The sequence below is a fragment of the Salvelinus alpinus genome, chromosome 30 (genome assembly GCF_045679555.1).
Source record: "Salvelinus alpinus chromosome 30, SLU_Salpinus.1, whole genome shotgun sequence".
NCBI lineage: Eukaryota > Metazoa > Chordata > Actinopteri > Salmoniformes > Salmonidae > Salvelinus > Salvelinus alpinus.
In genome coordinates this window covers 9,177,083-9,189,897 of record NC_092115.1, presented here as the reverse complement: position 1 = coordinate 9,189,897, position 12,815 = coordinate 9,177,083, and the positions used below count along the sequence as shown (strand labels likewise).

At 41.0% G+C, this 12,815-nt stretch overlaps 1 protein-coding gene across 1 annotated transcript in view; it reads left to right on the top strand.

Moving 5' to 3' along the window:
• Positions 1–303: 303 nt before the first annotated feature.
• The window catches only part of tfr1a (transferrin receptor 1a), a 34,249-nt gene continuing 21,737 nt past the window's right edge, over positions 304–12,815 (top strand). The window contains exons 1-4 of the mRNA XM_071375871.1: positions 304–459; positions 8,317–8,366; positions 11,136–11,370; positions 11,989–12,178. Of these exons, the coding sequence (XP_071231972.1) occupies positions 8,334–8,366; positions 11,136–11,370; positions 11,989–12,178 (458 nt within the window). The 5' untranslated portion in view covers positions 304–459; positions 8,317–8,333. The remainder of the gene's footprint in view (positions 460–8,316; positions 8,367–11,135; positions 11,371–11,988; positions 12,179–12,815) is intronic.

Here is a 12,815-nt window from a genome sequence, read left to right as displayed (position 1 = left end):
TTGGAACCATCCACTAATGCGAAGTGAAGTCCACCGAGCGCGCCGGGTGAGCAAAATCAACTGCGCCCAACGCGACCACGATTCTACATTTCTGTGTACATGTCAATATATTTAATCCTCACTAATGTTGTGCAAACACCTTAGGTCATGTGAATGTGTCAAATTAAACGGTCAAAACACATAGGCCTAGAAACCACTGCCGACGTTGCTTTCTCAAGAGCGCACACCTTCTAGAAGTTCTAGACTAGAACACATGGCAAGGCCAGCGCACCTCCGCTGAGAGGAGACGTGCGACAGGAAGTGACGTTTTCATCTATTACAACTCCATTTTTTTCTCTATCCATAAAGAGCATGCTCAAGGTTGCTTGCGCCAGTGAAGGGGATTTTTTTGTGAACGTTGAAAGAAACCTCGTGTCGAGGGAGCATACAATACCAGACGATTGCCACAATCGAAGAGCGGTAAGGGTGTGATTAGATTCTTATCATAATAACTGTAGCGTTTAAAAGCGGAAATAGTCTAACAATACAATGAATTGACTAACATGAATGGCCATGATGACAGTAATGTTAACGTAAAGCGTCATGTTATTGGCGTCCTTCATTTTAGAGCGCATATGGATATATTAGGCTATATGCAACCAAATATGTTTTACTGTCAAAATATTGCCAGCATGTCATAATTACCATTTTTGCCTATCGCTTTATGTAGGCGAGTTGGCAGTTGTCAATGGTTGATTGGATCATGATTGTAGCTCTGTGTCTTATTGAAATCTAGGCTACAATGACTCTCATCGGTTAATTCCTTTACATTACACAACGTTAAATCATTGGATGAAGGCGTCTTCTGTACGGGGGAGTTTTGTTAAGAATGCTCGGTCTGAATATTAAGCATCGCTTGCAGTATGTGTTTGGAAACACACGCACCTTATCCTTCATATTAGCTAGAAATCATTTTCAAAAAACAAAAGGTTAAATTGATATACACCTTTTTATAGGGTTGGTGTTCCGGCATCTTTCAAATTTACAGCACACAGCGTGTATTTACGGAAGACAGTGACCACTTGTGCTAATTATCTATTTAACGTGCTTTGAACACCTGTGTGAAACGGAAGAAGGCCGCCAGAAACGTGCTGTCACAGAAAAAATACTATCGGCTGCAACTGTGATACACCCGTTTTAAAACGGTGTACAGTAAGTGTATCTTTTTGCATTTGTGAAATTATGTTAACGTGATATGAAAGTAAAGGGCTTTGTTTCTATATCCGTATAGCTTCACGTTTTTAATTGGAGTATTTGGTGGTTTTGGCTGCCAGAGCAAGTCTACCTCAGAAAATAACATAAGGTCCTTTGGACTATAAGGAGTAATCGTAGGCTCTTTAAGAGTACATTTTGGGCTCAACTTCTGTATGGGAGGTTTGTCATGTTCGGTTGAGTCGAGTGCTCTGTAGCCAAGGCTACTCTCAGCACATGGTAACTAGCCTATTTTCATGAGGTATGCACACACTCGGTTGATCTGGACTCATAGCTACCTAGATATATCGTAGTAAAGTTAACCTCGAGTAGGGTTCTTAAATGGGATTGAAGTTAGTATCGTTAGCATTTAAACAAATTATAATCTCGTAATGATAGTTCATCTGCATGGGTAAACCTTCGCGCCCCAAAGTCTAATATCCTATTCTCTATCAGCAAGATCGTGTGAAACATACATTGTGTTATATAATCGATTTCTTCCTGGTCATAGAAGCTAAAAGGCCCTGTTAAGCTATAGCCAGGTACAATAGACTATCTAAACAAATCCAGCTTTTCAACGCTAGTGTGCGTGTAGAAGTCCAACAAAATTCTCAATTATCTCAACGCAAATCATGTCGAGCAATTATTTTGCATTGAAATAGGCTATGAATGAACTAACCTCGGTTTGCAAATAAATACACAAGGCCAATGTGTGCAGAACATTTGACCCAGAGTGCTATATTTCTATTTAAAACCATAACGTAGGCTACATTGAAGCCGAAACGGCATCAGGGGAACTTGACAAGCTCAAGTAGCCTACTGCGCATTCCTGCCCTTGACAAGTCCGCGTCGCTCCCGGGCGTCCCTATCCTATAATGACCTTGGTGATTTCTTGAATGTCTAAACAACGCTATTGTTATTCACAACCTTTGACACACATGGCTTTGCAACTTAAACTATGCACAGCACTACATGTTGTCATCGCTATGCTGTGTGTGTGTGTGTGTCAGTCAGTTATATTCTTGAAGTCTCTACTTTTTAAGTAATATCCTTGTTCATCCAGGTCGTTGATCTCCGTGTAGAAAATCTCCACAATATTCTAATTGACAATAGACCCCCAGTGTGTCTGATGTTCACCTCACAGCCGTGGTTGATTGGGTGGCAGGTAGCCTAGTGGTTAAGGAAGTTGGGCCAAATAACAGATTGTTTCCTGTTTCGAATCCCTAGGTGAAAGAAATATGTCGCTGTGCCCTTGAGCAAGGTGCTTAACCCTAATTGCTCCTGTAAGTTGCTCCGGATAAGAGCGTCTGCTAAATGACATAAATGTAATGAAGATTCTTGTTATTTTTGTGTTGACAATATTGGGTTAGCCTTTTCATATTCTACTCAGTAATCTCAGACTGAATATGTAATGTGTATGACTGTCAGACCCAGCCATTTTGGAGATACCTCTGTATGGCTCTGTAGCCTGTTCTCTTGGCTGATTCTCATGAACAACTGGGAACTTTTCCCAATGTGACTCTCACATGATCGGCTACTGCACAATGAAGCAGAAGATATGACTCCCCTCACACCCCACCTCCCTTCTCACTCCCTATAACAAGGATTAGTGGGCAACAATCCAGATGTCAGCAGCTTATGGAACCAGGATTGGCCATGTTCGATGAATGAAGCTTTTATGTAATTGTTGTGTGGGTTTGCGCTAGAATTCTGGACTCTGGTGCTCCAAGCTTGCTCCTTTTTGTGTTCATAGCAGGTCTATTTGTTGGGCAAAAGATTGAGTTAACAGCACTAGTCTATACTTGGTAGGAACTGGTTGAATGAATGACATCTCATCAGAGTGAAAAATGTTTTAATTTCCCCGAACCTACCACAGTTTGCAGTTGTCACACCTTTTACATTCGGAAAACCTGATTTAAAAAAAAGAAAAAGAAAAAAAGATTCCTTTTCAGAACTGAAATAGTTTCAGGATTCTTTTCTTGCTCCTCTTCACTTTAACACATACTGTCCATTCTGACTAAAGGTTTCCTATAACCATTGTGATGAGTCGAAGAACCTTTGTTATAGGTCTGCCTATGTGAGTGGTCGAATAGCTTTAGCCAAGGGCAATGATATAGGCTAGGATCTGTTACTTTGGTTAGGCTACATATTCAACTATAAAGCATAGGCCTCATACTGTGGCATGTAAGCGTCTAATCCTGTTGTGTTCATTCACAACATGTTGCCAGTTCTTGAGACTAAAATAACTTCCCATGGATGTTTGCAGTCAACTCGCAGCTGACGGAGTCAGTCCCCTATATCTGCATTTGTCATGATATTATTGAAGAAATTAATGGTTATGACATACGTTATAGCATGTTTACAACACTGTAACATTGTCAGCTTCATGGATAAATGCTGTTCCATAGAAATGCATTGTGGTCAACCCATTGGTTGGCTACAGTAGTAGGCCTTAACTCAGTCACGCTCGTAAAGCTGGGATAAATGGCTGTGTTTGAACTCGCTCACCCCCCCCCCCCCTGTCTTAAGTTCATGGCAACGGTGGTGTCGTAATGTTACATATGGCCCCACATTATACTCCTGGACTATTTATGAAGTTAAGGTTACCCGGGTTCTTCTGGGAGAGGTGTTGGAAAGCACTACCGTGAGTGTTTGCTTGACAATGGAGAAGAGAAGAGCTATTAGGCTGTTAGAAAAAGCGGTTGAAGATGTGTCTGTTTTCCAAGGAAGAACTTGATACGCAAGGCTTATTGCTTTAGCCTTGAATTGATGTAACCACGCCCCCCCCCCCCCCCCCCCCCGGGCCCAGTGTAGCAGTACGTCTGGGAACCAAGGGTGAATTCACGGTTCCCATGGTGATAGCACATGCTTTATCTGTCTGACACACTTTGAAGGCTTTGCAGGTAGAGGCCTACACTCTAGAACAGGGATGGGGGGGGGGACTCCAGGCCTCAGGGGCTTGAGAGGTTTCACACTTTGTCTTCATCCCTAGCAAACACAGCTGATTTTTAAAACTAATTGCTCCCGAGCTGTGCAGCGGTCTAAGGCACTGCGTCTCAATGCTTGAGGCGTCACTACAGACACCCTGGTTCGAATCCAGGCTGTATCACTACCGGGTAGGTGATTGGGAGTCACATTTGGCCCAGCGTCGTCCAGATTTGTCCGGTGTAGGCCGTCATTAAAGATAAGAATATGTTCTTTAACTGACTTGCCTAGTAAAATAAATAAAATGTACATTCTAAACTCAAGATCATGGTTAGATGATTGATGGAGTCAAAGTCTTTAGGCAGTGGTCAACAGCTGGCAGATGCAGTGTGGTTAAGGCTACCTACGTGATGTGATCCTTATGAATTATTTGTCAAACAGCAGCCAAGCATCGATCATCATGTCACCAGAATAAGACCCTGGATATTTATTGGAAAGAAGCATCAAGCTTATCATCGAGGGGTTTCACCACCCTGTGAAGTTCATCATTTATTTAATCTGTAGCCTAATAAACTGCATGATTTCCTGAGTTGTAGATGGAGGACCACAACATAATCACGTGACTCCAGGTTTACATCGATATAATGGAATATTATATCAATATTTGTGCGTAAAGGGGTTTCCACCGACACTTCTCGCATTTTATTAATTTGACTGACAAAAAGATCCCACCTTGGCTAGCGTATTGTTTTGTTGTGTCGACATTTGGAAAGTTTACTGGCAAATTTGTTTCCATCCGGCCTGTTGTGACCTTTTTATTTATCCGACATGTACTTTACTCGCATAAAAAAGTTGGATGGAAACCTGGTTAGTGTATGTGACTGTGTGTTTGTAGTCACACTTCATCTCTTATCTGTAGGTCTTGCAGAATTGGTTAAGTTTTTAACCCTACCAAGGCTGGGTATGTTTGGCATGTAGGCTAAAAGCTTTGAGATGGTGTGATTTTAATGAAAGAACCACTTAACCAACAGTCTTTTCTCAACATATTCCACTGTAAGCAGAGGTTGAAGTTACAGCCTACATTTTGATATGCCAGCAAGAGGTTACAGCCTACATTTTGATATGCCAGCAAGAGGTTACAGCCTACATTTTGATATGCCAGCAAGAGGTTACAGCCTACATTTTGATATGCCAGCAAGAGGTTACAGCCTACATTTTGATATGCCAGCAAGAGGTTAAGAGGTTACAGCCTACATTTTGATATGTGGTTATGAAGTTTGCTAGTTTAGGAAAGGACCGGTCATCATAATAATAATACATTGAATTTATAATGCATTTTTCATTGAAAAACAATCTCAGTACTACAGTTAGTGTATTACAATAAATAAAAAGGAGACTTGGAAAAAGGACACAGCTAGACAGGGCAACTGACACGACGTACACAGCTGACGCTACAAGGAACACAAGGAGGAATAGTGCTACAGTATCTTCTCTGTTTCTGTGACCTTTACTGAAGTCTTGCTAAGTCAGCCTTTACTAGCCGTAGCCAAAATATGCTGAGGAAGACACGGCCAGGCCAACTTAGCCTAACTGAAATTAGCCTATATCTGCTAACCTAATGTAGTGTTAAGATCATAGGCCTATATTTATTTATGGTTTAGTTAGGCTAGGCTTGGAGGTTGCTAAGTAGGGCAGGCCTGTCTCCTGGCATTTGCCCACGGTTCCGCTGTCACGCCATGTCCTCTATGGAATCTCACCCCATTGGGGCTGAACATGTCGCAAGAGGTCATCCGGGGCTCATTGTCCGGACAGGCGCCACTGTTCTGCCCCGTTAGTCTTACTACAGTAATCATTGTGGCAACTCTCTACTGAGGTGACTTTACAAAAACAAGGACTGTCTTTTGCTGATTCATTCAGTCCCTAACACAATCCTAGAATTGATTAGTCTTCTTTTTACACTAGATGGGTCATAAGAGAGCTGTTTAGGTGGTTGAAATTCTTCAGGACTGGGAGGAACGGTTGACGAGCAGTTATTTAGAGAAGCCGTGTTCAATTGGGAGTCATGTCCCGCGTGGCTCAGTTGGTAGAGCATGGTGATTGCAATGCCAGGTGTGTGGGTTCGATTCCCATTGGGGAACAGTGTGAAAAATAATGTAAATGTATGCACTCACTAACTAACTGTAAGTCTCTGTGGATAAGAGCATCTGCCAAATGAGTAAAATGTAAATGAGGGCTCTGCTCACTTACCTCATTTTCTTTTTGTGTGATTTGGTTCAGGAGCATTGAGATAATATTGATGCTTGGTGTGATGGGAAAAGAGGTGAATGAGGTTCATTAGGTAGGTTCATGCTGATTGGGAACACAGTTAGCGAGGCATTTGGTAAGACCGTAGACATGTGGCTTGTTCAGAAAGATTGGGCATGGTTTGAAAGGTAAGAACACATTTTTGTTTTAGTATTTAGGCCTAGGTCCTCCCTTGTCAGAGATGCATTGTTTTGAATGGTAATAAGTGAAACATTGGTTGTCAATTACTGCTTGTCTTTCTCAGTAAAGGAGAAGTGTTATGAGGAATTGCTATCATGACTGCGGTAACCCTGTGGTCAAAACAGCTGTAAGGGGGGTTCGATAAACTTGACTTAGCATGTTGGCTGGATGCTCTGTTTCCTTTCCTGAAATAGTGAAGTGGTTTACTTATTTAATCGTCTATTTAAGTTGTGTTTTGACATGTTATCTCTGCACTTTGTTCTTTATTCAGAGCGTTAACTTAGTAAGACTGCCCTGTTGTCAAATATAGATGAGGTGGTTGTATTCATAGGTATTTAAAAAGAATAGATGAGATGGTGATCGTGATGTATCATTTTTAACTGAATAATGAATGTCCTATCTAGTGGCTTCAAGTTGATAACCCCTCAACGTGATGTAGGCCATCACAGCTGTGGCAATGATTAGAAGAGCTTTCGATTTCTTTGCCCATTATTTTCAATAAGCCATTAGGCCTAGTTGTAATACAATTTGAGCCATTAGGCCTAGTTGTAATACATTTGAGCCATTAATCCTAGTTGTAATACAATTTGAGCCATTAGGCCTAGTTGTGCTTCTACACCTGCATTGCTTGCTGTTTGGGGTTTTAGGCTGGGTTTCTGTACAGCACTTCGAGATATTAGCTGATGTACGAAGGGCTATAGAAAATAAACTTGATTTGATTAGTTGTAATACAATTTGAGCCATTAGGCCTAGTTGTAATACAATTTGAGCCATTAGGCCTAGTTGTAATACAATTTGAGCCATTAGGCCTAGTTGTAATACAATTTGAGCCATTAGCCCTAGTTGTAATACAATTTGAGCCATTAGGCCTAGTTGTAATACAATTTTGAGCCATTAGGCCTAGTTGTATATCACCCTAAGCAAAGCAAATCTTGTGGGACTTTGTCGCCACCTACTGCTCTAAACTGATTACTACATGGTAACTTCAATGGGACAAAATAATGGATTATTTTATGAATTCATTTAGGCTAATTACAACAACTTACAATTAGGCCAGCATAACATTAACGTTACCAGTAGTGTACAGTACAAAATCACTTAAGACTGTACAGTCAAATAAGCAATGGGGTCTGCAATGATGACTTAATAACACAGCACATTATCGAAAATGTTTTGAATGGCCTATCCCTTATTCAGAACAATTGCTCATCGTGGGTGCTGCTTGACAGCCAGGAAATGATATGGTAGTCTCGTGTTTCTGGTCTCAGGACTCCATTCACACAGAGACATTGCTTTCTTTGGCGCATCCATAAAATCAAGCCACGTGGGAAGTTTGTGTTTTTGTAATCATGTTATTTTCCTTCCCCCTCGACTTCACGTGGAGCAAGTGTGATTATGTGGCCGGTTCACGCCCTCAACAGTGCTCTTTTGTGCCTGGGAACAGTGCAATCCTTCAGGGCAACACCGTAGGAAGCCTGGTGGATGTTTAGAGAAGATGTGGGACTTTTTTCTTTGGTTTCTTCCCACTAGCCAGAAAGAAACTGTTCATGAATACACAAATAATAAGTGAAAACCTGGGGCTTTGGGACGTGTAGTATTTTCTTTCCCCAAAACTCCGTATTTCTATTCTAGCATGGATCCTGTTCCACACTCAAATTGTTTTTTTGTTCCCTCTAGACTTCTGAGAAGCTACCATGGACCATGCAAGGTCGACAATATCCAAAATTGTAAGTACTAGGCCTACACTTTAAAGACATTACCCTAGCATTTATTAAATGATTGTCTCATTATCCTGTCTAAAAATGGTTGCAAATCAAAAGCATTCCTCTTTTGAATGTGTTTTTAAATGGTTGCTTTTAGTTTCAGTTGACTAATACCTGCACCACAATTTTCTCAAATGTTAGTAAAATGAGTACACGTCACACACTTGCAAATTGGTCTCGTCACTCTAAAGTGGTTCAGTGATTCCCGAAGCAAAGGTATAGTGCTGCTACCTCGCTTTCCAACCAAGGTGCATGAATAAAGGAGCCAACTGGAAATGTGAAGAATGGTGCTAACTTCACAATCTATTGATATTATACCCTGATGAAGGCTACAAGCCAAAAAAGCATTGGTTTTATTAAGGCAATGAAACAAATGTTTTTCTTCAGTTATTATGCCAGCCGTTTCAGTAAGCTGGTCTAGAGGAAGTAGTGTGTTATGTTTTATACTGATTTGACTCCAATAAAATTGTAACACAATAGCTGTGTTTACACAGGCAGCCCAATTCAGATCTTTTGCCTGATTTTTATTGGCACAAGCTCTGCTCTGATTGGTCACCTCCTTACTTAATTTGCACACACTGTATACAGGTTTTTCTATTGTGTTTATTGACTGTACTTTTGTTTATCCCATGTGTAACTCACTGGATGTAGTCTCACAGTGCCATCTGTTTTGTTACTAAAGCCCCATATACTACCCACCACTGCGACCTGTATGCTCTCGTTGGCTGGCCCTCACTACATATTCGTTGCCAAACCCACTGGCACCAGGTCCATCTATAAGTCTTTGCTAGGTAAAGCCCCGCCTTATCTCAGCTCACTGGTCTCTATAGCAACATCCACCCGTAGCACGTGCTCCAGCAGGTATATTTCACTGGTCATCCCCAAAGCCAAAACCTACTTTGGCCAGCCATCTTTCCTTGCAGTTCTCTGCTGCCAATGACTGGAACTTATTGCAGAAATCACTGAAGTTGGAGACTTATATATCCCTCACTAACTTTAAGCGTCAGCTGTCAGAGCAGCTTACTGATCGCTGCAGCTGTACACAGCCCATCTGTAAATAGCCCAACTACCTACCTCATCCCCATATTTGTTTTAGTTTTTCTGCTCTTTTGAACACCAGTATTTCTACTTGCACATCCTCATCTGCACATCTATCACTCCAGTGTAATTTGCTAAATTGTAATTACTTCGCCACTATTGGCCTATTGCCTTACCTCCTTACTTCGTTTGCACACACTGTATACAGATTTTTCTATTGTGTTATGGGACAAACAAACGTACAGTCAATGTTTAACTCCTGTTTGTGTCGCACTGCTTTGCTTTATCTTGGCCAGGTCGCAGTTGTAAATGAAAACTTGTTCTCAACTGGCCTACCTGGTTAAATAAAGGTGACAGAATATCAGAATTAGGCTGCCTGAGTAAACAGTAAACACAGCCAATGTGTTAAGTGACACACATTATGCAAATGAGTTTCAGCAAGCTCTGACAAGTTGATGTACGGACACATACGTACTATATTACTGAACTATAGTATAACTTGACATAGTGCCAGCCTAGTAGGACTATACACTAGGGCTGGGAATTGCCAGGGACGATACGATATTATCACGATACTTACGTGCCGATTCGATATGTATTGCGATTCGATACTGTGATACTATTGCGATTCGATTTTTCCAAACATATTGCTCACGATATCGCTGCCGAGGGATCAGTCATGGAAATAAAAGTGCTGAAAACAAATTGGCTCACTATTTAAAAAGAAGATGGGGGAAGGAAAAATACTGTAGTTTTTGTTGCAGGTACAGATGACGAAGTCAAATAATATTGTGATATATCGGCAAATGATAATATCCCGATTTTTATTTTTTATTTTTTTAGGGCTGTCAAACTGTTAGGAGAATTAAGTTCTCATGTTCTTTAACCAATTCAATGAAATGACTCAGTCTGCTATATCAGGATTTGTAAGATACTGATAGAAATAACAACAGACAGAGGCCAAGTCTACAATAGTCAAATGTTTATTTACGGGAACTTTCTGCCTATCATTTCCTGTACATTGGTCTATATACCTCATATTTTGTCATTACTGTCCCTCCTCCTCTCAGAAACAATGACAATATAGTTCACAAGTCTTCCTGTTATACAATCTACTACAAGCCCAAGGTCTTTCCCCTCCCTGGGTGGGGACAGAATGTCCTGTAAGGAACACAGTAGTACACCTTGTCTGTCGATAGCTCCTCTTATCATTTGTTTCACACTTGCACCCTGCTTACATACTAAAAAGGAACAAGAAGTCCTTGTCCTAGTTCTGACTAAAACTACACATCAGATTTATAGAGGTATGATTCTAATAAATTTCATACAATCATACAATGACAGGGTAGTTTTAGTTATAGTTCTACGTTAAATGTATACATCATTTAGTCATTATTCATAAAATCATAACACAAACGAATTAAAATAATCAATCACATTACATTCTGTAGTTAATCTCGATTTAATCACTTTATTTGCTCAAATTTGGTGCCAAATAAAGATTGTTCCATTTAAAAAATATATATCTGTAATAGGCATGTTATTATAGGCATGTAGGGAGTGAAACACAAGGTATTCTGTATAAGAATGTTTTCAATGTTCAAAATGTCTTCATTTTGGCTGAATAAAACACACACTAAATCACATGGCATGTGAGGATTTTAACAGCTCTCCTTCATCAATCTGTCTCCACAGTTCAATGGAGAGCCTCGCTCATACACACGCTTCAACCTGACACAGAACATGGAGGGTGAGAACAGCCAGGTGGAGATGAAACTGTCGTCCGACATGGACGAGGAGGTGGGCGGCAATGGCGTAGGGGAGGACCTCAACCATGCCAAGGAACCCTATGTGGTACACAAGCCTGCCGGGCGCACGCCCAAGAGCGTCTGCTTCATGGTGGCCACCATACTCCTCATCTTCATCATCAGTAAGAACAGACATTTTAAAAATGGACAATTGCATGCTGGTGCCTCAGTCACTATTAGTCACGTATTGGTCATATACTGTATCAGTAAAAGTCACATGCTCATTATTAAAGGACACGTTGAAGGATGGTTGGTTTCTTCACTCTGAAAGTAGTCTATCAAATCAAGTTTATTTTATATAGCCCTTCGTACATCAGCTAATATCTCGAAGTGCTGTACAGACACCCAGCCTAAAACCCCAAACAGCAAGCAATGCAGGTGTAGAAGCACGGTGGCTAGGAAAAACTCCCTAGAAAGGCCAAAACCTAGGAAGAAACCTAGAGGGCCAGGAGAAACTCTAATTCATCCATAATTTATGGATGAAACACTGTTTAGTTAAACTGATGACCAGATTAAGAGCTGGTTTTCCAGACAAAGATTAAGCCTAGTCTTGGACAAAAAAATAAAAGTTCTCAATCGAAAGCTTCTTTTTTTTTGTCTGGGGTAAACCGGCCCGTCTGGGGAAAACCGTCTCTTGGTCTGGTTTCTGCCCGGATGGTTTTGTATAGCTGCTGCTGACAGTGGTTTCAGCGGTTATTTTATCATTTACTCTATTCCCCTTTTTTCTGTTTCTCTCTCAGGCTATCTGATTGGCTACCTGTCCCACCGGAAGAAAGAGTTGGCTCCTCCCAGCTGCTCCAGGTCCACCTTTGAAGAATCCATTACCCAGGATTCCGTTAAGATGGCGGCGGACCCTGTCATGGACTGGACGGACGTGAAGCGACTGCTGGATCAGAAGATGAGTGCCTCCAGCTTCGAGAGTGCCTTCAGGTGACTGCACTAGTAGCCCAGTGGGGTAAACATTAAAGGGATACTTCAGGATTTTGGCAATGAAGCCTTTATCTACCTCCCCAGAGTCGGATGAATTTGTGGATACCATTTTTTTTAATTATCCATGAGCTCATCACTCTGGGGAAGTAGATACAGAGATTTAATTGCAAAAATCAAAGTATCCCTTTTTAAGCTTGTCTGCTCTCATTTTTCAACGTTATATTGGAAATGGCACTACAATGTTATACTACTGCCAATTGTATTATGTTGTGACAGTATGGCAGCCGCATACGAAGCCTGAACAGATTCTACCCCCAAGCCATAAGACTGTTAACCAATAGCTATCCCGACTATTTAACTATCTGCGTTGACCCTTTTTGCACTTAACTATTTTGACTCATATAAGCTGCCATTACTGTTTATCTATCCTGTTGCCTGGTCACTTTATCCCATCCTATATGTACATACAGTATCTACCTCAATTACCTTGTACCCCTGCACATCCACTCTGTACTTGTACCCTGTGTATATAGCCAAGTTATCGTTACTCATTGTGTATTCTTTATTATTTTATCTTTCTACATTGTTGGGAAGGGCCCGTTAATAAGCGTTTCACTGTTAGTTTACATCTGTTGTT